We start from the raw sequence: 26,872 nt of genomic DNA, 5'->3' as shown, positions 1-26,872 counted from the left end.
AAGATAGACAGTATCCCCCATAACAGTGACCTCTACAGTACCTGCCCCTTTAACAATGACCTCCACATTGCCTGCCCCTTTAACATTGAACTCCACATTGGCCACCCCTTTAACATCGACCTTCACAATTCCCGCAACTTTAACAATGACCTTCACAGTGTCCGACCCTTTAACAGTGACCTCCACAAAGCCCGCCCGTTTAACAGTGACCGCCCCTTTAGGATTGACCACCGTTTAACAGTGACCTTCATAGTTGCCGCCCCTTTAACAGTGACCTTCACAGTTCCCGCCCCTTTAACAGAGACCTCCACAGTGCCCACCCCTTTAACAGTGACTTTTACAGTGACCGCCCCTTTAACAGTCACCTCTCCTTTAAGCTTGTGACATGGTGCATTATCCTGCTGGAAGTAGCCATCAGAAGATGGATATATGTTCTCATTCTGTTTACGCCAAATTCGGACTCTACTATTTGAATGTTTCAACAGAAATCGAGACTCATCAGACCAGGCAACATTTTTCCAGTCTTCAACAGTCCAATTTTGGTGAGCTCGTGCAAATTGTAGCCTCTTTTTCCTATTTGTAGTGGAGATGAGTGGTACCCGGTGGGGTCTTCTGCTGTTGTAGCCCATCCGCCTCAAGGTTGTGCGTGTTGTGGCTTCACAAATGCTTTGCTGCATACCTCGGTTGTAACGAGTGGTTATTTCAGTCAACATTGCTCTTCTATCAGCTTGAATCAGTCGGCCCATTCTCCTCTGACCTCTAGCATCCACAAGGCATTTTTGCCCACAGGACTGCCGCATACTGGATGTTTTTCCCTTTTCACACCATTCTTTGTAAACCCTAGAAATGTTTGTGCGTGAAAATACCAGTAACTGAGCAGATTGTGAAATACTCAGACCGGCCCGTCTGGCACCAACAACCATGCCACGCTCAAAATTGCTTAAATCGCCTTTCTTTCCCATTCTGACATTCAGTTTGGAGTTCAGGAGATTGTCTTGACCAGGACCACACCCCTAAATGCATTGAAGCAACTGCCATGTGATTGGTTGACTAGATAATTGCATTAATGAGAGATAGAACAGGTGTTCCTAATAATTCTTTAGGTGAGTGTATATAAGAGATATATACCTAAAAATATTACAAACTATTTAATGTCCATTATGAACACAATAGTATAGACAATACATATGGAATTTACTGACATGACCCATGTAATGATAGGTATTAGTAATTGATAATGAGGCTAACTACAACCTAATTATTTTATGGTGATACAGGCATACATTTAATATCGTGCTTACATTTTATCTTTATAGTAATGAGGTATTACTACATATTTCACATTAAAAGACAAAACATGCAATGCGACAACTCACTGCAATATAGAGTACAAAATTGCATAATAATTACAAGTGCTACACGATAAGTGAGAGATACTTGGCAAATCGTTTTGTACAAAATTATTTGAGCCCGTCTGCCGCACGTCAAGGCGATCTCTGTTAGATGGGTTCCTAACACTAAATTCTACCTGTTAAGTGCCATGACGGCTACCATACACTTTAGGGAGTGTAGGTTCCACATGCATGCTGGGTCTGCTTCAATAACTGTCATTTTGGGTGCCAAAATGGCCTCCACTATATCCAATGAGTGCAGGTACCAACATGCATGCAGGCCCACTCCACAACACCCCCGGGGCCAAATGGCCACCAAAGACTGTAGTGAGAGTCCACAAACTATCTCACTCCTGGTGCCAAATGGCTTCAGTGAGTGAGGGGGAGCAGGCCTGACTATGTGTGCTTTTATTGTGTAAAAAAAAACTGATTTGATACATATGCAAATGAACCTGAGAGGAGTCCTGTATGTGAGATGAGTCGGGGACAGGACTCATCTCAGGTTAATTTGCATATGTAGCAAATCGTTTTTTTTTACACAATAAAAGCACACAGACCTATGGGGACTGTATATTGCGGATGTGCTAGCGGCCATCTAGCAGCCCATGTCCTCAGCTCTATACACAAAATCCCGGTGACATGTTCCCTTTAAAGGGAATCTGTCACTAGCATATTAGCAAATTTTATTTTTTATGAATCCATGTGTAATAAAGTACCTTATTTCCATATGTCTTGTTCTTTTTATTGTGAGTCTTGTCATTTCTTAAAAAAAAACGCTTCTTATGATATTCAAATGAAGCTGTAAGGAGCCCAGAGGGGCGTTATTCTTTCTCCACGGTGCCCAGGAACGCCCCTCTGAAGGGCCGTGCCCTCCTAAATTTGAAAACTAATAACTCCTCCAAGTTCAGCTAAATCGCCTCCCAGAGGCGAGGCTAAGTACCCCCCCCCCCAGCGCCGCGCTCTGCGGCAAACACCCCTGATCCTCCTCTCGCCTGCAACCGAAATACCGCGCAGGCGCAGTGCCGGCGATTTAGCTGGCTGAGGAAACAGCGAACACGTCACTGGGATCGGCGCATGCCCAGTGACGCTGTTGAAGCTGTTGCCCTCAGTCGTCTTATCAGTGCAGGCGTAGGAAATCGCCGGCACTGCGCCTGCGCGGGATTTCGGTTGCAGGCGAGAGGAGGAGCGGGGGTGTTTGCCGCAGAGCGTGGCGCTGGGGGGGGGGGGGGGAGGGAGCACTTAGCCTCGCCTCTGGGAGGCGATTTAGCTGAACTTGGAGAAGTTATTAGTTTTCAAATTTAGGCGGGCACGGCACGTCAGAGGGGCGTTCCTGGGCACCGTGGACAAAGAATAACGCCCCTCTGGGCTCCTTACAGCTTCATTTGCATATCATAAGAAGCGTTTTTTTGAAGAAATGACAAGACACAGAATAAAAAGAACAAGACATATGGATATAAGGTACTTTATTACACATGGATTCATAAAAATAAAAAAATTGCTAATATGCTACTGACAGATTCCCTTTAACAGTTTTCCTGCCTGTACAATATAGGAAGTTCAGGGACCCTGACCATTGGTGTGTATTATTGAGACCCATGATTTCTAACCATGACTTTGCATTGGACTCATTTTACATTCTATAGGGCCCTATGCTTACATTACATTGTCTGATTGTTCTGCTTTGCCATCCAGTTTCTGATGTGAGAAACTGCAGCAGGAAAAAAGGGGCTCGCGCACGACGGCCTCACCTATCTCCACGGCAACAAGGTCTAGACTGCTAGCGCGCCTCTAACCTCAAGAGAGCGGCGGAGGGAGGAGTTCCGTGAGGGCCAGAGTGCAGAGGCTTCGTGACGTCACACAGAGATTCTATATAAGGGAGAGATCCACGCTTGGACTGGTAGTTGGTTAGAGACAGCTACTAGCGCGGAAGTCACTAGACTCGTGTATTCTTCCTCTCGGCACACGCCTCTGCCTCTATTACTTAGGGACGTTTCCGTATTTAATTTCTACTAGGATGAAGACGAAATTCGCCTGCGCAGAGGAGCCCCGGAACTCTCTGGGCTTGTTGATGAGTTCACCTGGAGGGCTAGTGACCGGCCAGAGAATGGCGGAGTCAGTGGTGTCGGAAAACCGAGACCAAGAAGAGGCAGGCTGCAGGGAGAAGGCAGACGAGCCGGACCCCCGCACCAGGCGCAAGGCTTACCGTTGGTGTAAGGAGTTCCTGCAAGGGGCGTGGGAGTCCCTGGAGGAGGAGCGCTTCCAGATCGGCGTTATACGGTCAGTCGTGCTGCTGACTATGGCTGCTGTGTATCACCATGTACTGTCCTGTCTGTAGGCGGCGGATAATGGTTGTACTGTGGGCTGCTTCGGCTGTACCTATGGTAAATTCAGACCGCAAAAACCGTTATTCTGCCCATTCTTGGCCTGGTCTTGAAAAATGAGTGGAAAAAAACCCTCGGCCACATGACCTGCAGCGTGGCCTCCCATTGAAAACGATGGGAGGTGAATCCGTGCTGAAACCTGCGTCCAAAATCCTCCGTCTGACCCTATGTGTAAAACAGTGGTAAAGAAGTAAGCTGATCTGCCTCAAATGTGCATGAAATGCTAGCTATTTTAGCACCTTCCCATTGACTTAAATGAGGAATGCAGCTAAAATCCGCTTAAAAAAAAAAGTAGCATGCCCTGTCTGAAGCAGATTGGAAATTGGCAGAGGAAGAAAATGCCACCTGATGGCAATTTCCCAATTGAAGTCAATGGAAAACTGTTGGCATTTTGATTGCAGATGATGTGGCTGTCTTCTGTTATTTTTGTGGTGAGAACATGGCCTCATAGTTTGGTCCTGTAGAAGTGATGGTTAGAATATTGTAGATCTCTTATCCTACAGTATCACGTAGGGGGGTTTAATAGAAGAAATGTGTAGAATAACGCTGGCCTATTTCAGTAGACAGGTGATTGCTTCAGTACTCTTCTGTTTGATTGTTGCAGAGTTTCCTTTTAGTAGAAGGCATGTTTGACATTTATTATCTGAAAAGTTAGTGGTTGTCTGGGTTTAGAGCTGAACCCGGACATACCCACAATTCCACCCAGGCAGCCCTCTGTTATGAGCATCGAAGCATTCCATGCTCAGATGCTCTCCTTTGCCCTGCGCTAAATTGGGCAGGGCAAAGGCATTTTATGGAGTTCCGGTGACGTACTGGGCTCTCCATATGAACTGCTAGGCGGAGGCTTCCACCCAGCAGTGAGCCCGGTGACGTCACGGCACTAATGGGCAGGCTTTAGCGCTGCCCTAGCCTGTAAAACGGCTAAAGCCCGCCCATCAGAGCCAGTGATGTCACTGCCTCCGCCGAGCAGTGTGTTATAAACAAAAAAGCCCCTTGCCCTGTATGATCCAGCACAGGGCAAGGGAGAGCTTGATAACAGGGGGGCTGCCTTTAAAGGAAGTCTTGCCTCATTTTCACCAATATAACGAACAGCATTCCTCCCCTCACCCAAAGATTGCAGACACATTCCAAACATACCTTTTGAATACTTTCTGCCTTTATTCCATGTCGAGAAAAAGCACTTTTATTCTCCTGGGAAACTGCTCCTAAGTCATGACTGAACTCTGCCATGAATGTGTCACCCATAATCTTTTTTTTTTTTTCTGCTAGTTAAACCAGAAATTCTTTACAGGAGCTACCATGGGACATGGATATAGTAGATGCAAGGGACTTGTTGGCTTCTGTGGGAGAGTTTTGTAGGCATGCTGTCACCTGTGCAAAAGTCATTGTACAGGAAAAGAAAGATAAGCTTTTAAAGTGGTTGCCCTTTTTATTTATTTTTTATACTATTGATGATCTATTCAAAGGTTAGGCCATCAATATCATATCAGTGGGGGGTCTGACTTCTGGCACCCTGGCCGATCAGCTGTTTGAAGAGAAGGCAGCGCTCATACAAGTGCTGCCTTCTCTGCTCTGTTTACATTCTCTTTGCAGCAATTGTGGTGTTCAGTAGGTGTAATTACAAGTATGGCCTACCCTTTCATTTTTATGGGCCAGCTGTCTGTTCAAATGCATAGAAAGGAGCTGTCCCATAGAAGTGAATAGGGAAGCCATACTTGTAATTACAGCAATTGCTGTGGCGAGCATGTACACAGAGCAGAGAAGGCAGCACTCATATGAGCACTGCATTCTCTTTAAACAGCTGATCAGCTGGGGTGCTGGGTGAAATACATGGAGAGGCAACCAATAATAAAATACTAATGAATTTATTATAAGCCACAGAAAATCTCCTACTAATGTCATAATTGGGGATGAGCGAATCGACTTCGGATAAAACATTCGAAGTTGATTCACATAAAACTTTGTTCCAATACTGTACGGAGCAGGGGCTCCGTACAGTATTAGGGTCCATTCACGCGTCCGTTGTTTCTTTCCTGATCTGTTCCGTTTTTTGCGGAACAGATCTGGACCCATTCATTTTCGATGGGTCCTGAAAAAAAAATCGGACAGCTCAATGTCAGATTTTTTTTTTTCAGGACCCATTGAAAATGAATGGGTCCAGATCTGGTCCAGATCTGTTCCGCAAAAAACGGAACAGATCAGAAAAGAAACAACGGACGTGTGAATGGACCCTTAGAATGTATTGGCTCCGATGAGCCGAAGTTATTACTTTGCGTAATAACTTCATAAATTTATTTGGACTGTAAAAACCATTTCCCGAACTCTGGTTTGGTTCCAAGGTACCACTAGTCATAATAATGGGGGACCTCAACTTCCCAGATATAGATTAGGAAACTGAAACCTGTGTGTAAAAGAAACCGGTTCTAATGGGTTAGGATCTTATCAGAGGGACGGTCATTCTGGACTTGGCATTAACTAATAGACCTGACAGAACAGACGTGCAGGTTAGAGGACACCTGGGAAATAGTGACCATAATATAACAACCTTCCAATTGTCCTTCAAAAGGGTATTTTTTTCATGGAGGCACAAAACACTGAACTTTCGAAAAGCAAATCTTGACGAACTTAGGCTACTTTCACACTAGCGTTCGGAGCGGATCTGTCTGATGTTTCATCAGACGGATCCGCTCCGATAATGCAGACGTTCAGAACGGATGCGTCTGCATTAAAACTTAGAAAATTTTCTAAGTGTGAAAGTTGTCTGAGCGGATCCGTTCAGACTTTACATTGAAAGTCAATGGGGAATGGATCCGCTTGAAGATTGAGCCATATAGTGTCATCTTCAAGCGGATCCGTCCCCATTGACTTACATTGTAAGTCTGGACGGATCCGCTCGCCTCCGCACGGCCAGGCGGACACCCGAACGCTGCAAGCAGCGTTCAGGTGTCCGCTCACTGAGCTGAGCGGAGCGGAGGCTGAACGCTGGCAGGCGGATGCATTCTCAGTGGATCCGCCTCCACTGAGAATGCATTAGGGCCAGACGGATGCGTTCGGGGCCGCTCGTGAGCCCCTTCAAACGGAGCGCACGAGCGGACACCTGAACGCTAGTGTGAAAGTAGCCTTAGGCCTCTTTCACACTTGCGTTGTTGGGATCCGGCATGCACTTCCGTTGCCGGAGGTGCCTGCCGGATCCGGAAAAACGCAAGTGTACTGAAAGCATTTGAAGACGGAACCGTCTTCCAAATGCTTTCAGTGTTACTATGGCACCCAGGACGCTATTAAAGTCCTGGTTGCCATAGTAGGAGCGGGGAGCGGGGGAGCGGTATACTTACAGTCCGTGCGGCTCCCGGGGCGCTCCAGAATGACGTCAGAGCGCCCCATGCGCATGGATGACGTGATCCATGCGATCACGTGATCCATGCGCTTGGGGCGCCCTGACGTCACTCTGGAGCGCCCGGGGAGCCGCACGGACGGTAAGTACACTGCTCCCCCGCTCCCCGCTACACTTACCATGGCTGTCAGGACTTTAGCGTCCCGGCAGCCATGGTAACCACTCTGAAAAAGCTAAATGTCGGCTCCGGCAATGCGCCGAAAAAAAACGACGTTTAGCTTAAGGCCTGATCCGGATCAATGCCTTCCAATGGGCATTAATTCCGGATCCGGCCTTGCGGCAAGTGTTCCGGATTTTTGGCCGGAGCAAAAAGCGCAGCATGCTGCGGTATTTTCTCCGGCCAACAAACGTTCCGTACCGGAACTGAAGACATCCTGATGCATCCTGAACGGATTACTCTCCATTCAGAATGCATTAGGATAATCCTGATCAGGATTCTTCCGGCATAGAGCCCCGACGACGGAACTCTATGCCGGAAGACAAGAACGCAAGTGTGAAAGAGCCCTTAGAGAGTCCATTAGCTGCACTAACTAATCTGTGTAAACTATACTGTTAAAAATAAATAAATAAAGGGAACACTTAACCCCTTCTACCCCGGGCCAGTTCTTGCTCTTCTGCCCAGGCCATTTTTTGCAAATCTGACATGTATCCCTTTATATAGTAATAGCTTTGGAACACTTTTACTTATCCAAGACATTCTGAGATTTTCTCGTGACACATTGTACTTCATTATAGTCATAAATTTGAGTCAATATATTTCACCTTTTATTTGTGAAAAAATCCCAAAATTTGTAAAAATTACGGATGCAATGATATCAAATATGTCTACTTTCTATGATGTTTGTTTTACATAATAAAGCATTTTTTAAAACAAAAATTAGGTTTTTGTGTCCATTTTCTGAACGCCCTATTTTTTTATTTTTCTGCCGATTGTCTAGTTTTTTGCAGGAAGATTTGATTTTATTGGTGCCATTTTTGGGTACATATGATTTTTTTGATCATTCATTATTATACTTTATGGGGCAAGGTGACCAAAAAATTGGTTGTTTTGGTGCAGTTTTTATTTATTTTTGCAGCGTTTACTTTTTATTTTTATAGAGCAGATTGTTACGGACGTGGCAATGCCTAATACGTCTTCTTTTTCCCTTAGTGATCACTAATACTCCTTTTTACTGACGTAAACAGAGGGGGGTTTTAGCTAAACAGCTTGCTTTAATCAATCACTACATGTACCCAAAATGGTGCATTAAAAACTAGAACTTGTCCTGCAAAAAATAAGACCTCATACAAGTACACAACAAAAGTTATAGCTCTTGGAATGTGATTTAAAAAAAGTGTGTGGTCACTAAGGGGTTAAGTTTTACACAATAATAGCATTTTTGAAACCAAAATAATATTTTAGTGTATCCATAGTCTGAGAGCCATAGCTTTTTTATTTTTTGACCGATTGTCATAGTTAAGGGTACTTTCACACTTGCGTTTTTCTTTTCCGGCATAGAGTTCCGTCACAGGGGCTCTATACCGGAAAAGAACTGATCAGTTTTATCCCCATGCATTCTGAATGGAGAGTAATCCGTTCATGATGTCTTCAGTTCAGTCTTTTTGACTGATCAGGCAAAAGAGAAAACCGCAGCATGCTACGGTTTTATCTCCGGCGAAAAAAACTGAAGACTTGCCTGAATGCCGGATTTTTTTCCCATAGGAATGCATTAGTGCCGCATCCGGCATTCGGAAAGCCGGACCCGTCCTTCCGGTCTGCGCATGCGCAGACTGAAAAAAGGTGAAAAAAATAAATGCCGGATCCATTTTGCTGGATGACACCAGAAAGCCGGATCCGGCATTTCAATGCATTTTTTTGACTGATCAGGCATTTTTAAGACCGATAAGGATCCTGATCAGTCTTACTAATGCCATCAGTTTGCATACATTTTGCCTGATCCGGCAGGCAGTTCTGGCGATGGTACTGCTTGCCGGATCTCTCTGCTGCAAGTGTGAAAGTAGCCTATTTTTTAATTTTTTTTCTACGGTGTTCATCTGAGGGGTTAGGTCATGTGATATTTTTATAGAGCTGGTTGTTACGGACGTGGAGATATACCTAATATGTATACTATTTATTTATTTCACTTTAGCACAATAATGGCATTTTTAAAGCAAAAAATAATCATATTTAATGTCTCCATTGTCTGAGAGATGGCTTTATTTTTTTGACCGATTGTCTTGGGTAGGGTATCATTTTTTGCGGGATGAGGTGACTGTTTTATTGATACCATTTTGTGGGACATACGCCTTTCATTATGGACGCGGCGTTACCGAATGTGTGATCTTTTTTCTTTTCTTTGTTTTTTATTATAAAATAAGGGTAAAGGGGCCTTTTTTTTTAAAAAAATTATTTTTTTATTTTACATAATTTTTAATTTTACATTATATAATTTTTATTGAACATTTTAAAAATTATTTTTTCTTTACTTTACTTTACTTTATTTCTGATCACTTTCGGGGGTCTGATTCCCTCTGCAATGCCTTACAATACATCTTTATTGTAATGCATTGCCTGTTCATGTACTACAGTGAGTAGCTGGATCTCCTCGGCACCCGTAGAAGGCAGGTCCCGATGCCGTGCAAGGCATTGGGCAGCCCTTGCACGGCATCATGCTGCCTTCTGACACATCAAGTCCCCGCCACAGCAGCGCTGGACTCAATGCGCTCCCTCACCCGACACAAACCCTTTCTATGTCGCGGTGCGCGGCATAGAAGGGGTTAATCTACCGGCATCGGCTTTTACAGTGATGCCGGCGGATACAGCACGGGCCCGGCTACCAGCGACTGCCGGGCTCCTAGAGTGATCGCGCGCGCACCGCTCCGGTGCCCTCCCGATCACCATGACGTTCTATTATGTCAAATTGCGGGAACGCAGTGGCTTCCTTGATGTAATAGTACGTCATGTGTCAGGAAGGGGTTAAACAACCCAATGTAACTCTAAGTCAATCACGCTTCTGTGAAATCAACCTGTCCAGTTATGAAACAACACTGATTGTGAATCAGTTTCTCTTAAGGACTTGGCAATTTTTTGCAAATTTGACCAGTGTCACTTTAAGTGCTGATAACTTTAAAATGCTTTGACTTATGCTACTTTCACACTAGCGTTCGGGTGTCCGCTTGTGAGCTCCGTTTGAAGGGTCTCACAAGCGGCCCCGAACGCATCCGTACTGCCCTAATGCATTGAGTGGACGCGGATCCGCTCAGAATGCATCAGTCTGGCAGCGTTCAGCCTCCGCTCAGCAAGCGGACACCCGACTGCTGCTTGCAGCGTTCGGGTGTCCGCCTGGCCGTGCGGAGGCAAGCGGATCCGTCCAGACTTACAATGTAAGTCAATGGGGACGGATCCGTTTGAAGATGACACAGTATGGCTCAATTTTCAAACTGATCCGTCCCCCATTGACTTTCAATGTAAAGTCTGGGCGGATCCGTCTGAACTACTTTCACACTTAGAATTTTTTCTAAGCTATAATGCAGACGGATCCGCTCTGAACGCTAGTGTGAAAGTAGCCTTATCAGGGCCATTCTGAGACTGTTTTTTCGTCACATATTGTACTTCATGACACTGGTAAAATAAAGTAAAAAAAAATCATTTTTATTTATAAAAAAAAAATACCAAATTTACAAAAAATTGCAAATTTCCAAGTTTCAATGTCTCTACTTCTATAATACATAGTAATACCTCCAAAAATAGTTATTACTTTACATTCCCCATATGTCTATTTCATGTTTGGATCATTTTGGGAATATTTTATTTTTTGGGGATGTTACAAGGCTTAGAAATTTAGAAGCAAATCTTGAAATTTTTCAGAAATTTTCAAAAACCCAATTTTTAGGGAACAGTTCAGGTCTGAAGTCACTTTGCGAGGCTTACATAATAAAAACCACCCAAAAATTACCCATTCTATAAACTACACCCCTCAAGGTATTCAAAACTGATTTTACAAACTTTGTTAACCCTTTAAGTGTTCCACAAGAATTAATGGAAAATAGAGATACAATTTAAAAATTTCCATTTTCCATTTTTATAATTTTTTTCCAGTTACAAAGCAAGGGTTAACAGCCAAACCAAACTCAATATTTATGGCCCTGATTCTGTAGTTTACAGAAACACCCCATATGTGGTCGTAAACTGCTGTATGGGCACACGGCAGGGCGCAGAAGGAAAGGAATGCCATACGGTTTTTGGAAGGCAGGTTTTGCTGGACAGCATGTCCCATTTGAAGCCCCCCTGATGCACCCCTAGAGTAGAAACTCCAAAAAAGTGGCCCCATTTTAGAAACTACGGGATAGGGTGGCAGTTTTGTTGGTACTAGTTTAGGGTACATATGATTTTTGGTTGCTCTATATTACACTTTTTGGGAGGCAAGATAACAAGAAATAGCTGTTTTGGCACCGTTTTTATTTTTTGTTATTTACAACATTCATTTTTATAGACCAGGTTGTCACTGATGCGGCGATACCTAATATGTATACCTTTTTATTTATTTAAGTTTTACACAATTTCATTTTTTAAGCAAAAAAATCATGTTTTAGTGTTTCCATAGTCTTAGAGCCATACTTTTTTCAGTTTTTGGGCGCTTACCTTGGGTAGGGTATGATTTTCGTGGGATGAGATGACTGTTTTATTGGCACTATTTTGGGGTGCGTGTGACTTTTTGATCGCTTGCTATTACACTTTTTGTGATGTAAGGTGACAATTTATTTTTATTTAGCACAGTTTTTATTTTAAATTCTTTACGTTGTTCATCTGAGGGGTTAGGTCATGTAATATTTTTATAGAGCCGGTCGATACGGACGCGGCGATACCTAATATGTATACTTTTTTTTTTTATTTATGTAAGTTTTACACATATAATTTTTGAAACAAAAAAAATAAATCATGTTTTTAGTGTCTCCATATTCTGAGAGCCATAGTTTTTTCAGTTTTTGGGCGGTTATCTTAGGTAGGGTCTCATTTTTAGCGGGATGAGATGACTGTTTGGCACTATTTTGGGGTGCATATGACTTTGATCGCTTGCTATTACACTTTTTGTGATGTAAGATGACAAAAAATTGTTTATTTAGCACAGTTTTTATTTTTTACGGTGTTCATCTGAGAGGTTAGGTCATATGATATTTTTATAGAGCCGGTCAATACGAATGCAGCGATACCAAATATGTATACTTTTTTTTATTTATGTAAGTTTTACACAATAACGGCTTTTTTCAAACCAAAAAAAAATGATTCTTTAGTGTCTCCATATTCTGAGCCATATTTTTTTTTTATTTTTTGGGCGATTGTCTCAGGTAGGGGCTCATTTTTTGCGGGATGAGGTGACTGTTTGGTACTATTTTGGGGGGCAAACGCCTTTTTGATCGCTTGCTGTTGTACTTTTTGTGATGTAAGGTGACAAAAATGTTTTATTGTGATATGTTTATAGAGCCGGTCGATACGGACGCGGCGATACCCAATATGTATACTTTTATTTATTTATTTTTCCTTTTTTTAACCAATTTTTTTTAACTTTATTTGGGGAAAATGACGTTTTTGTTTATTTTTACTTGAAACTTTAATTTTTTGGGGGAAAACTTAATTTTTTTTCAACTTTTTTTTTCACTTTATTTTTTTGTCCCACTTTGGGACTTGAACTTTGGGGGGTATATTCCTTTACTTCAAAATGTTTTTATTGTTTCATATAAATATGAATATACACTGATAGGCGTGAGAAGATTAACAATGACTAGATCATAGATAAATCGGCAAGTTTATACAACAACCAATATATTAGTTATACAGATATTGATATAATCGGTATATTGCATTATCTGGTAGAACTCGAACTTGGGGAAACGCTTCAAAAGGGGGAGAAAGGAGGGAGGAGGGGGGGAGTGGTGAGTCTGACGGGAGGAGGGTATAGGATATTGTGAGTCATGATGTCTTACATTTCCTCTCAACATGGGCTATCATCATAGAACAGCATATTTTTCTCAAAGGGACTTCTGGCTTAGTCAGCATACCCTCTAAACTTCTTCCATGGGCCCTATATATCAGAGAAACGTTGAGGTGTTCTGGTATCCCAATGTGCTATTTGCTCCAATCTATAGATCTGGTCACATTTCATATACCAATGTTGTAATGGTGGGGGATTTGTTTTCCGCCACAACAGGGGTGTGGAATTCCTATCGCCCGACGCCCGGGACATGCACTACCGGGCAAGTATTTTGAACAGTTGTTTAGCCCTGTGCGGGCAAGTAACAGGGACATGTCGGTTGGGCAGTAATAGGAGCGGTCATATGCTAGCCGCGAGCTGACCGCTCCTACATCTGTCAGCCTGCCCCTGCATCGTGCATATGAGTACCGTACATATCACTTCCTGCAGGCGGCCCCCGCTCCTCCCGGCTCCTGTATGGAAGTCTCCGCCCACCTGCCAGCACAGGAGCGCACAGTAAGTCAGCACACTGACTGTCTCCAGAGACTGAGTAATTGCAGGCCAAGATGGGAGAAGAGGAGTGAGAGACCCCACGGCCCCCTGCAGATGAGTGTTCCTCCCGGAGCCTGTCCACATCGCAGCTCCCGGCCTGACCTGCAAGCGCTGACTGGGGTCACATAGCATTATACTGATTTATGATGCTATGTAACCCTTACAGTTCTGGAATGTGTTGGATAACACTGACAGCATTATGTCAGTGTTATCCAATACATTCCAGAACTGTAAGGGTTACATAGCATCATAAATAAGTATAATGCTATGTGACCCCAGTCAGCGCTTGCAGGTCAGGCCGTGAGTTGTGATGTGGACAGGCTCCGGGAGGAACGCTCATCTGCAGGGGTGTCGGAAATAAAGGTTGTGCTGTTTTTCTTCTGAGGCTCTGGCCCTGCCTGCAATCTGCACTGCACGTGGCACTTGATAAACTATAATGTCTCCAAGTGGCCCCCATACAGTATAACGTCTCCTTGTGGCCCCCATACAGTATAACATCACCTTGGGGCTGCCCACATACAGTATAACGTCTCCTAGTGCCCCCATACAGTATAACGTCACCTTGGGGCTGCCCTAGTGCCCCCATACAGTATAACGTCACCAAGCGGCTGCCCCCGCACAGTATAACGTCACCCTGTGGCCCCTGCCCCCATACAGTATAACGTCACCCTGTGGCCCCCGCCCCCATACAGTATAACGTCTCCTTGTGGCCCCCGCCCCATACAGCATGACATCTCCTTGTGGCCCTGCCCCCATACAGCATAACGTCTCCTTGTGGCCACCGCCCCATACAGCATAATGTCTCCTTGTGGCCCCTGCCGCATACAGCATAACATCTCCTTGTGGCCCCCGCCCCATATTATTATTATTATTATTATTATTTATTATTAAAGCGCCATTCATTCCATAGCGCTGTACATATGAGCGGTGCACATACATAATACAGACAATTGCACTAATCATAAACAAGACAAGTTACAAACTGGTACAGAAGGAGAGAGGGCCCTGCCCGTGAGGGCTTACAATCTACATGGTATGGGAGAAGGACACAGTAGGTGCGAATTAAGTTGGTCATGGCGGTATAGAGGCAGCGGGGTCACTGGTTGTAGGCTTGTCTGAAGAGGTGGGTTTTCAGGTTTCTTTTGAAGGATTCCAATGTAGGTGAGAGTCTGATATGTTGGGGTAGCGAGTTCCAGAGTATGGGGGATGCACGGGAGAAATCTTGGAGTCGATTGTGGGAAGATGCAATAAGAGGAGAGGAGAGAAGGAGGTCTTGTGAGGATCGAAGAGTGGGTGTGGGGATGTATCGGGAAAGTAGCTCAGAGATGTAGGGAGGGGACAGGTTATGGACGGCCTTGTATGTATTTGTTAGTACTTTGAAGTGAATTCGCTGGGCAATGGGGAGCCAGTGAAGGGATTGGCAGAGGGGAGAGACAGAGGAGTAATAGGGGGAGAGGTGGATTAGTCGGGCAGCAGAGTTGAGGATAGATTGGAGGGGTGCGAGAGTGCTAGATGGAAGGCCACAGAGGAGAATGTTGCAGTAGTCTAGGCGAGAGATAATGAGGGCATGTACAAGAATTTTCACAGATTCAAAGTTAAGGAAAGCACGGATGCGGGAGATGTTTTTGAGTTGGAGGCGGCAGGTGGTGGAAAGAGCTTGGATTTGCGGTCGGAAGGAAAGTGCAGAATCCAAGGCAGCGGACTTTGTTGACCGGGGAGAGTGTGCAGCCATTGATCATGATAGATAGGTCTGTTGAGGGGGTTGAACAAGATGGGGGAAAGATTATGAATTCTGTCTTATCCATATTAAGTTTTAGAAAGCGAGTGGCGAAGAAGGATGATATAGAAGATAGACATTGTTGGATTCTTGATAGTAAGCTGGTGATTTCTGGACCAGAGAGGTAGATTTGTGTGTCGTCAGCGTAGGAGTGATACTAAAAGCCATGGGACTCTATGAGCTGTCCCAGGCCAAAAGTGTAGATAGAGAAGAGCAGGGGTCCTAGGACAGAGCCTTGCGGGACACCAACAGAGAGAGAATGAGACGAGGAGGTGGTGCGAGAGTGGGAGTCGCTAAACGTCCGGTCTGTGAGGTATGATGTGATCCAGAAGAGGGCCAGGTCGGTGATGCCAAGAGATGAGAGAGTTTGCAACAGAAGGGAGTGGTCAACAGTGTCGAAGGCAGAGTACAGGTCAAGGAGAAGGAGGACAGAGTATTGTTTCTTGGTTTTGGCTGTCAGTAGGTCATTGGTGACTTTGGTAAGGGCAGTCTCGGTCGAGTGGTGGGGTCGGAAGCCAATTGTAGGCGGTCAAAGAGGGAGCAGGAGGAGAGGTGGGAGGACAGTTCTGAATGGACATGTTGTTAAAGTAGCTTTGAGGCATACGGAAGAAGTGATATGGGGCGATAACTGGACAAGGAAGATGGGTCAAGTGAAGGCTTTTTGAGGATGGGTGTAATCGTAGCATATTTAAAAGCAGAGGGGAAGACACCAGAGTTTAGTGATAGGTTGAAGAGATGAGTTAGGGCTGGGATAAACACTGTGGTGAGGTTAGGGATGAGGTGGGGTGGGATGGGATTGGGTCAAGTGCACAGGTGGTCAGATGAGATTTGGAGAGTAGAGCGGAGAGTTTTTCTTCTGTAATGGTGGAGAAGCGGGTTTTGGGAGAAGGGGACCGAGCCGTTGTGTAGAGGGTCTGTGGGGACTGTGTGGTGAAGCTTTCTCTGATGTTGACTATCTTTTGTTTGAAATATTTGGCAAAGTCCTCAGCTGAGAAGAGAGGAGAGGGTGGGGGCGCTGGGGGGGCGGAGAAGGGAGTTAAAAGTGCTAAAAAGTTGTTTAGGGCTGTGTGACAGGGAAGATATGAGAGATGAGAAGTAGGCCTGTTTTGCATCAGCGAGTGAGGATTTAAATATGAGGAGGGATTGCTTGTATGCCGTGAAATGATCATTTGAATGGGATTTCTTCCATTGCCGCTCAGCAGCCCTGGAAGCTTGTCTGAGTTTTTTGGTCAGGTTGGTGTGCCAGGGTTGTCTGTTGATTTTTCGGGTTTTGTTGTGTGTGAGGGGGGCAACAGTGTCCAGAGCTGTACTTATTGTGGTGTTATATAGGGTGGTAGCAGCTTCTGGGTCTAAGAGGGAACAGATGGTAGAGAGTGGGAGAAGAGAGTCGGAAAGCAAGTGAAAGTCAAGATGTTTAAGGTTCCTGCGGGGGTGTGTTAGTGTGTGGATCGGGGGAGCAGCAGAAGAGACCAGTGAAGAGAAGGTGAGTAGGTTGTGGTCGGATAGGGGGAGAGGCGAATTAGAAAGGTTAGATAGGGAGCAGAGGCAGGTAAAGATCAGATCCAGAGTGTGACCATCTCTGTGGGTGGGAACTGAAGACCACTGTGATAGGCCGAAGGAGGAAGAGAGTGACAGGAATTTAGAGGCGGCCGAGTGGCATGTGTCAATAGGGATGTTGAAGTCACCCATGATGATAGTGGGGATGTCGGCAGAAAGAAAGTGTAGTAGCCAGGTGTTAAAGTGGTCAAGAAAGATGGTGGCTGGGCCTGGAGGGCGGTAAATGACGGCTACTTGAAGGTTGGAAGGAGAGTAGATGCGAACAGAGTGTACTTCAAATGAGGTGAGCGTAATGGAGGGTGGCAGCGGAATTGGGCTGTAGGAGCAGGTGTCTGATAGGAGGAGACCAACTCCTCCACCATGTTTGCAGCCGGGGCGGGGGGTGTGAGTGAATTGAAATCCACTATAAGAGAGTGCAGCAGGGGAGGAGGTGTCTGAGTGTGTCAGCCATGTTTCAGTGAGACCCAGAAAGGAAAGGTTTTGAGAGATGAACAGTTCATGAATGTATGACAGTTTGTTACAGACAGAGCGCACGTTCCATAATGCTCCTGCAAGAGGAACCAAAGGAGCAGGGGTCAGAGGAATGGTTATTAGGTTTAAGGGGTTGGAGAAATTTGTAGAATGAGATTTGTAGTGGGACATGGAGGTGATAGTGGGGATTTGCTGAGGGGGTCCTGGATTTGGAGAGATCACCAGCAGTAAGGAGAAGCAGAGAAAGTGTTAATAGATGAGAATAAGAGATGGCATGAGGAGTGTGTGTGTGTTTGGGAAGGAAGTGTTTTATGTTGGCAAACAGGTTTGTGCAAGCGATCAGATGAGAAGGTAAAATGTAAGAAGAGATGAATAGTTCCTTGCTGGGTGAATGGATGTGGGGGTATTTCAGGAGGTGTTGGAAAAGTGGGAAGAGTAAGAGGAAAAATTGAAACATTGTTTGCATTAACTATGTCTGTAATTACCTGTGATCCCCTTCTGGTCCAATTCTGGTATAATTCAGTCAGTGCACTTAAGAGTGGCACTTGAGAGATGTGGCATTTGGAAAGACCAAGGTCTGGAAGACCTAAGGACTTAGATTTATACCACTCAGTGTTCAATCAGGTGTGACCAAGAGGGGAGAGGGCTACATATGGCCTAATCAAGGGGCACCAGATACAGGGGTGAAATAGTCGATGCAAACAAATACTCAATAAATCTAGCAGGGAAGGAGACATTAATGCTTCAGAAAAGACATACCAGGATTTAGAAGGAGAGATGAGAGGGGGTGGACAAGATCAGACTGTGGAAAAGCTGGGTATAGCAGTTAGGTTCAATGCAGACATACCTGGAGATGAGAGAATTGGGTGATGGTCAGTAGGCAGTGATGACAGAGGATTCAATATCCATAATATTACATTCTGGTATAATTCAGTCAGTGCACTTAAGAGTGGCATTTGGAAAGACCATACTGTATAACATCGCCTTGTGGCCCCCGCCCCCATACAGTATAACGTTAGTATAAGTTCAGGACAAGTAGATGGTCATGAGGGACAAGTAGATTGAGCCCCCACTTTAGTCCTTCGACAAGTATTTTTTTATTTTTTATTTCCACACCCCTGCACAAGAAGACGGGCAGCAGCTAATAGTATCTTACACAAAGTGTGAACCTCTTTTGATTTTGTACCGGCCAATTCTCCCATTAAACCAAAAAGACATAATTTAGGTGACACTCGGACTGTTATTTTGCACACTTGGGATAAAACTTTACATATTTCCTGCCAATAAGTTTGGATTTTAGTACACGACCACCAGACATGGCTCTGAGTCCCTATAGTAGATTCACACCTCTAGCAAATAGAGCTGACTTCTGGGAACATAGTGTGCAACCGTTGTGTGAGGACTTTGTAGCTGTTCTCCTGTAATTTTACACATCTAGAGACTTTCCCTGGAGCCATTAATACCTTTGGCAATTCCCATTGATCAAAATTAATAGCTAGTTCCCTTTCCCATTTATCAATAAATTTGCATCTATTTGTATTGGTGAAGGAATTAATCGAGGTATATAACTGGGAAATCTTCTTTTTAGGTTCTAGTTTTTGCAAGGCCATTTTTTCAAATTTCATGTGGTCTGTGCCCCATACTGGAGCTCTAGTTAGTTTTTAAAAAACGTGATAACAGTGTGCAATTTGGAACATAGTACATTGTTTCAAAGCAGGATGTAGTTGCAATTCTGACAATGATGGCAAGTCAGCGTCTTGGCACAAAGACAGTATTGGCGTCATATTATTCTTGTCTCCTTCTTTAACTGTATTCCAGAAACATAAGTTTGACTGACACAGAACATCCCTTACTTGCATAAGTAAAGCATAATTAGGCATCAGCTTCTGAAGCATATTCAGTGTACACCATCGGGTTATTGTGTGTTTAGTAATCGAGCTATGTGTTATAAGCATTTAGTTTACTTTCGTCAAATCTAGGAAGAGTAAGGACCTTTAAAGGGAGGTTCGACATCGCTTCTTCCACACTAATGTCTAGTCGACCTGGGGTAGGACGCAGCCAGTCTAGACTTCTAGTACAGAGGATTGCCTTATGATAAGTGTGAATGTCCGGTATTCCCATATCCCCTCTCATGGGGTGCCTGATTACATATGCCGAGGGCAATCTCGCTTTCTTTCCTCCCCATAAAAATTTAAGAAAGATCTTCTGAACTTTTTTAAAGAAGGCTAGGGGGATAGGGATCGGTAAGGCCTGTAAATAATATAGCACTTTTGGGAGGAGTATTGTTTTTATAAGGGATTTGCGAGAGACAAAGGGAATATCCCAACTACTTATCAAATCCTCTAGTTGAGGGATAGGCAGGACGTTTTCACTATATAACTGATTGAACTCAGGGGTAAGTTCTATTCCTTAAAAGGTTATTGCTTTTGACGTCCATTGGTAGGCCGTGGTGTTTTGCAAAATAGGCTGTTCATGTGCCGGCAAGGATACATTCAAAACTGTTGACTTCGAAAAGTTAACAGAGAAGTTAGCGACCTCATGAAATTGTCCTAGAATAGACATGATCGCTGGGAAAGCATCTTTTGGATTTGTGACTAAGTAGGACGTCGTCCGCGAATGCGGCTGTTGAGTGTACTGTCTTCCCTACGGTCATCCCCTTTATCTCTGTGTTCTGTCAGAAAGCCTGTAGCAAGGTTTCTATTGTTAATATGAACAACAGAGGAGACAAGGGACAGCCTTGCCGAGTACCATTTGTTATTTTGTTACCTTTGCTGTTGGGTGTCGATACATTGCCATTACCCCATCAATAAATGCTTGAGGAATACCAAACCTGGCCAATGTTTGGGACATGAATTGCCAATCTACTCTATCAAACGCCTTTTCGGCGTCCATACTGAGCAAAATCAAAGGTGTAAATGTAAGTTTTGCCAGTTGCATAAGATGTATCACTCTAATAATGTTGTTTTTACCTTCTCTGCCCCGCACAAAACCTACTTGTTTGGGGGAGATTAGATCTGGTAATAATTTTTTTTTAATCTGTTTGCTAACATTTTTGCGTAAAGCTTAAGGTAATTATTTAGCAGCGATATAGCCCTATAGTTTGCGCAGAGTGAGTGGTCTTTTTTTTTGGTTTGGGAATGATAGAGATTTGTGCTTGCAGCATGTCACTGTTGAAGGCTCCTCCCTCCCTCGCCTCATTACACACTTTTAAAAAAAAAAAATGGAAGTAATATCTCTGAAGGTGGAATAATACAAGACTGTGAAACCATTGGGCCCTGGACTTTTATTTAATGGGGACTCTTAGTGCGATTTGTAGTGCTGTTATTGAAAAGGGGGCGCTTAAAGATAATGACTGCTCTTTACTTAGCTGGATAACCTTAGCTTACCCGTATTAACGATTGGTAGCTAACTTTAAATAGTCCTCCCTAGAAGGAGAAAGGGTACCTCTGAGATTGTATAGTTGGCTATAGAATTCACAGAACTGTTGAGCAATCAGGTTGGTTTTGCGTACTTTGTTGGAGTTAGGTGTCTTAATATTAGATATATAGGAGGATATTTTCCTTTTCTTTATCTGGGACAAGAGCACTTTGGTGGCTTTATTACTGTGGGCATAGAATTTATATCTCGTGGAAAGGAATAGTTTCGCTGTGTTGGCGTTTAACAAATTTTTTCATTTCCGAGTGGAGATTCTCCAACTGCACTAGTACACTTTTCCCTAACGCCTCCACAACGGCACTTATTGGAGTGTCCCCGCCTCGGACAGGAAACAACGACGTAGAAGCAGAAGATTTAAGAACCTCCTCCCCTTTACCTAGTCAGTCGTTGTTTCCTGTCCGACGGAAGACGTGGAAGCCGCTCCTGTAGCAGGAGTAACTTTTCTTCCGCCCAGCCTCACCTCGATCCTGGGGTTCTCCCCACTTCATGTGGGAGGGCTGGAGCAGGGAACGGGCCAGCGGGGACGCATTGCCTCCCTTCCTGTTCCTTGGAGTAAGTCCTGGTTGCAGGCGTCCCCGGGCGCGTGTGCGGTAGTTGCCAGAACTATCGCGGGATCCGACGTCCGGCGTGTGACGTCAGCGGGTGAGATTCTCCTTGGGCAAGAGAATCTCGCGAGAAGGCGGAGCTCCAGCGGCGCGGATTTTAAAAAGATTTCCTCAAACACAGCGTCCTCGTGCTACGAGGACGATGCAAAGCCCTGGAGATATGGACACCGCCAGAAAACCCGTGGATCCTTCAGCCTCTGCCCTCAGCCAGGTAAGCCTCCTCCCAGAGGAGAGATATGCTTAATAGCGTGTGTTTCTGTTCTTACCTAAAGAGTATGTACACACTTGGTGCTTGCTGCTTCCACCACCGGTGAAGGGTCTGGCCTCTTAAATAATTTCTAAAGCCACTGGTCTCTAAGTATGCCCCATTCTTTGTGTAATTGATCTTAGGCCAGAGAGACCGCGACCCTGAAGCCGCCTGGTGGAAATTTGGCACGGAAGAAATGTGGCATTTGTCGCAAAGCACTCTCCTCCAAGTCAAAAAAAAACCTCTGTGCCCCAAGTGCACAGAAAAAATTGTCTCAGAGGAATCCCCTTCCCTGCTAGAGTCCATGAGGTCAATAATTAAGGAAGAAGTGAATGCGGCAGTAGACCTTAGAATGCCGTCATCCCCAAGACCATCCACCTCTCAAAGATCCCTAGCCTCTGACGCCGGGTTTGAATGGGATGAAGGGGAAGTCTTTTCTGAGGTAGTCTCCTCCTCTGAAGACGACTCAGGTAAACCCCTCTTTCTGCCGGAAGAGACAGATGGATTCTTAAAAATCATCCGAGCAACTATGAACATCGAGGAGGTGAAGGAGGCTCACTCTGTACAAGACCGGATGTACCAGGGGTTAGGGGAAAGGAAGAAAAGAACCTTCCCCATTCACAATAATGTCAAGTCCCTCATTGCTAGGGAATGGAAAGATCCAGAAAAAAGGGTAGCTATATCGGGTGCCTTTAAACGCAAATACCCCTTTGATGATGCTGATTCTAACCTGTGGGAAAAAACCCCAAAGGTAGATGCACCAGTAGCCCGGATCTCTAAAAGAACCTCGCTACCCTTTGAGGATACTGGCCTCCTCAGAGACCCCATGGACAAAAAGTGTGAGAGCCTCCTAAAGAAATCATGGGAGACTAACACAGCTATGCTGCGACCAAGTATAGCTTCCACCTGTACTGCAAGAACACTCTCAGTATGGCTGAACCAGCTAGAGGATCATCTGGCGGCGGGTACCCCGCGGGAAGAAATCCTAGCTTCCCTACCAGCCCTAAAGAAGGCGTCTAATTTTCTTGCCGATGCATCTGCAGACCTAGTAAAGCTTTTTGCCCGGTCAGCGGCCTTATCGAATGCCACAAGAAGAGCTGTCTGGCTCCGCACCTGGTCAGGGGACGCGAGCTCAAAGAATCGCCTATGCTCCATCCCGTGTGAAGGCGATAGACTATTTGGGTCCACCTTGGATGATATTCTGGATCAGGCGGCGGACAGGAAGAAGGGCTTCCCTATAGAGAACCGCTATTTCCATCAGAGGCGTTCCTTTCGGAATCAAAGAAAGCCCGAAGGAGATCCTAAGAAAAAAGAGGGTTCAAAGAGGTGGCAGCCCTCCAGAGGTAGGGGTAGAGGGTTTCTCTTTAACCCTGAGAATGCTTCATCCTCAAAACAATGAAGCTATACATCAAGTGGGGGGCAGACTAATCTACTTTGCTGCCGTCTGGGAAAATATAGGAGCATCTCCCTGGGTAGTGGACACCCTAAGTCATGGGCTAAAGTTAGAGTTTCTGTCAATACCCACAGATCATTTCATGATCAACAAAATCCTACCTCATCAAGAAAAACAATCCTGCCTAGAGTCAGAAATTACATCACTCATTCAGAAAGGAGTAATCTGTCAGGTTCCTGCGGAAGAACAGGGAAAAGGGTTTTACTCCCCTGTCTTCTTAATCCAAAAACCCAACAAGACCTATCGACTAATAATTAACTTAAAAGGTTTAAACAAGTTTATCATTTACAAACGCTTCAAGATGGAGTCAGTGAGATCCACCATAAATGTCCTGCCCCAAGACTGCTTCATGGCGACCATGGACCTTCAGGACGCCTATTACCACGTCCCGATTGCTGTGGCCCATCAAAAGTTTTTGAGAATCGCTATTTATATAAATAACCGGCTCTGTCATTTTCAGTTCATAGCCCTTCCCTTTGGGCTTTCCTCAGCCCCAAGGGTGTTTTCAAAAGTTATGTCTGATGTCGTCAAAGCCCTTCACCTAAGAGGCATCCAAATTATACCGTACCTGGACGACTTTCTGGTAGTTGCTCCCTGTGAAGAGACCCTTCTGTCGCACCTAGCAGATGTTCAGAAATTTTTTACCACCCTAGGGTGGATAATAAATTTCAAAAAGTCAGACTTAAATCCAGCACAAAGCAAAACCTTTTTAGGGGTAACATTAGATTCCCATCGATTTAATGTCTTTTCTTCCACAGATCAAACAGATCGAGCTCCAGGAAAAAGTCTCGCTTTTCTGCAGCCAAAAATCCACAACAATAAGAAACCTCATGACCATTCTAGGTATCCTTACGTCCACGATCCAGTCAGTAAGGTGGGCCCAACACCACACAAGACCACTTCAGGCGTTCCTCCTATCTTCCTGGGATGGCACCTCCTCGGCCCTAGAAAAGCGAGTATTGATTCCGAAATCGGTAAAAACATCTCTTCTGTGGTGGAGAATCAGAAAACACCTTCAGACGGGTGTTTCCTGGAGACAAGGAGATCAAATGATCATAACCACAGACGCCAGCAGCATCGGCTGGGGGGGTCACTCAGGCGGGAAAGTGGTCCAAGGCACTTGGGGAGCGGATCTACTACAAGCCTCCTCCAACTTAAAAGAACTCTCAGCGGTATACAAAGTCATAGTCGCTCTCTTTACGCCTACATCACCAAAAAATATAAAAGTCTTCTCAGACAATACTACCGCGGTCGCCTATTTAAACAAACAGGGAGGAACCAGGAGTCGCTCCCTAGCAGCCGTAAGCGAAAAAATCTTCTCCTGGGCAGAGAGCAACCTGATTTCCCTTACAGCCTTACATGTCAGAGGAGAAGAGAATACTTTAGCCGACTTCCTCAGCCGTCAAACTCTGAAAGAGGGAGAGTGGTCCCTAAATCCACAAATATTTCACCAATTGTGTCTCAAGTGGGGGACTCCAGAAATAGATCTGTTTGCGACAAAGTCCAACAAACAGACCAAACAGTTCTGTTCCCTCTCCCAAAAGGACCAGCCATTATGGATAGATGCCCTATCCCGACCATGGCCAAACTGCCTTCTCTATGCCTTTCCTCCCTTCAGCCTTATACCGAAGTCTCTGATAAAGGTACAGGAAGAGAAGGCCAAGGTAATCTTTATAGCCCCTCACTGGCCGAGAAGATCCTGGTTTCCCTTACTACTTCACCTTTCAGCAGGGGAATCCTGGGTCCTCCCATCCATTCCGAATCTCCTTCATCAAGGCCCAGTAGATCACCCAAGCGTCAAAAACTTGAACCTGAGGGCCTGGAGACTGAACGCAACACTTTAAGAAAAAAGGGACTCTCGGATTCAGTTATTTCTACTCTTATGCTCAGCCGGAAACCCATAACATCCAGAATTTATATGCGGACCTGGAAAGCCTTTCAGAAATTCGCGGGTGACGCGAGTTTGCCCAACATTCCTCAAATTCTGCAGTTCCTTCAAGCCGGACTTGACAAAGGCCTCAGGCCAGCAACCCTTAGAGTGCAGGTATCAGCCCTTAGTGTGTTTTTGGACGTCAAGTTGTCAGAATCCTCTTTAATAAAGCGTTTTCTCAAGGGCGCAACGAGAGACTCCTGTAGCCCGTCCTACCATTGCTCCCTGGGATCTTAATTTAGTACTGTCTGTACTAATGTCTCCCTCGTTCGAACCTATAGAAGATATATCCCTGAGACTTCTGACGTTGAAGACAGTATTCCTTACGGCCATTACAACGGCTAGAAGAGTCGGGGAGATCCAAGCCTTTTCATATAAACCTCCTTATCTGACAATCTTCGATGATCGCATAATTCTGAAACATTGCCCAGCCTTCCTACCTAAGGTAGTGTCTAGATTTCACTGCGAACAAGAAATATCACTGCCCTCGTTCTGTCCTTCACCAACCTCGGAAAAGGAGAAGAATTACCACAACTTGGATGTAAGAAGGGTGGTAATCTGCTACCTCAACAGAACTTCATCGTTCAGGCACTCAGACCAGCTGTTCTTACAGTACCAAGGGCCCAACAAAGGTCACGGGGCAAGCAAACCTACGATATCCAGATGGATAAAAAATATGATCCAGTTAGCTTACCTGCAGAAAGACCTCCAACCCCCGGTTGGAATAAGGGCTCACTCCACCAGAGCGGTATCATCCTCATGGGCGGAGGCAACATCTGTATCATTAGAACAGATATGTAGAGCCGCAACCTGGGCCAATCCTATGACTTTTTTCCATAACTATAGGCTGGATATCCTTAAGAACCAGGACTTATCATTTGGGCGCGGGGTACTTTCTGCTGCTGTCCCTCCCTAGATCCTATTACTCTGTTAATCCTCCAATAAGTGCCGTTGTGGAGGCGTTAGGGAAAATAAATAATTACTCTTACCGGTAATTGGTTTTTCCAATAGCCTCCACAACGGCACTGGGATTCCCTCCCTAAAATATTATTACATGGGTCTAAGTTTGTAAAGACTTATTGTTTTCCTTCTAATGATGTAATTGTCCTTGGTTATTAATACAAAATTTATCTTGGCATCACTTCCGTGTCCTCTCTTATTGACTGACTAGGTAAAGGGGAGGAGGTTCTTAAATCTTCTGCTTCTACGTCGTTGTTTCCTGTCCGAGGCGGGGACACTCCTCCAATAAGTGCCGTTGTGGAGGCTATTGGAAAAACCAATTACCGGTAAGAGTAATTATTTATATCCTGTTGGGACTGCCTATTGCGTTTTTCTAGATGTTCAATTTTCCTATTTAAAGGGACTCTGTCACCACTTTCTAACCCCCCCTTTTAAAAGTATTGTTATCTCCATGGCGCCCCTGTGATTACAAAGGTGTTGTTAGAAGATAAATTCGCCGTCTCCTTTTGATAAAAAGAGCTTTTATCTAACCTGTCAATCTTCTTGATAAGGTGCCCAGGGCGTTTCTGTTGGTCTCAAGCTGCCGCCCGCCGCCGCCGCTGTTGGTGCCCAGCTCCTCCCCTGATGCTTTCAGCGCCGCCTGAATATAATGAAATACGCCTCCGGCTCTCGCTCAGTGCCCCCTCCTTTTAAAAGATCCCGCGCGTGCGCACAGGCCTGTGCCTGATGCGCCCGTGCGGACATTTACAATCAGCCTCATTGAGCGAAGTGCGC

The 26,872-nt window shown here is 44.9% G+C and overlaps 1 protein-coding gene across 4 annotated transcripts in view; it reads left to right on the top strand.

Moving 5' to 3' along the window:
* The first annotated feature begins 3,358 nt into the window (after positions 1 to 3,358).
* CHKA (choline kinase alpha) overlaps positions 3,359 to 26,872 on the top strand; it is a 292,703-nt gene continuing 269,189 nt past the window's right edge. For all 4 annotated transcript variants that reach the window (XM_040410247.1, XM_040410243.1, XM_040410245.1 and 1 more), the window contains exon 1: positions 3,359 to 3,668. In XM_040410247.1, the coding sequence (XP_040266181.1) occupies positions 3,406 to 3,668 (263 nt within the window). In that variant the 5' untranslated portion in view covers positions 3,359 to 3,405. The remainder of the gene's footprint in view (positions 3,669 to 26,872) is intronic.

Source organism: Bufo bufo, chromosome 10 (genome assembly GCF_905171765.1).
Source record: "Bufo bufo chromosome 10, aBufBuf1.1, whole genome shotgun sequence".
NCBI classification, from domain to species: domain Eukaryota; kingdom Metazoa; phylum Chordata; class Amphibia; order Anura; family Bufonidae; genus Bufo; species Bufo bufo.
This window is presented reverse-complemented; position numbering and strand designations above follow the sequence as displayed.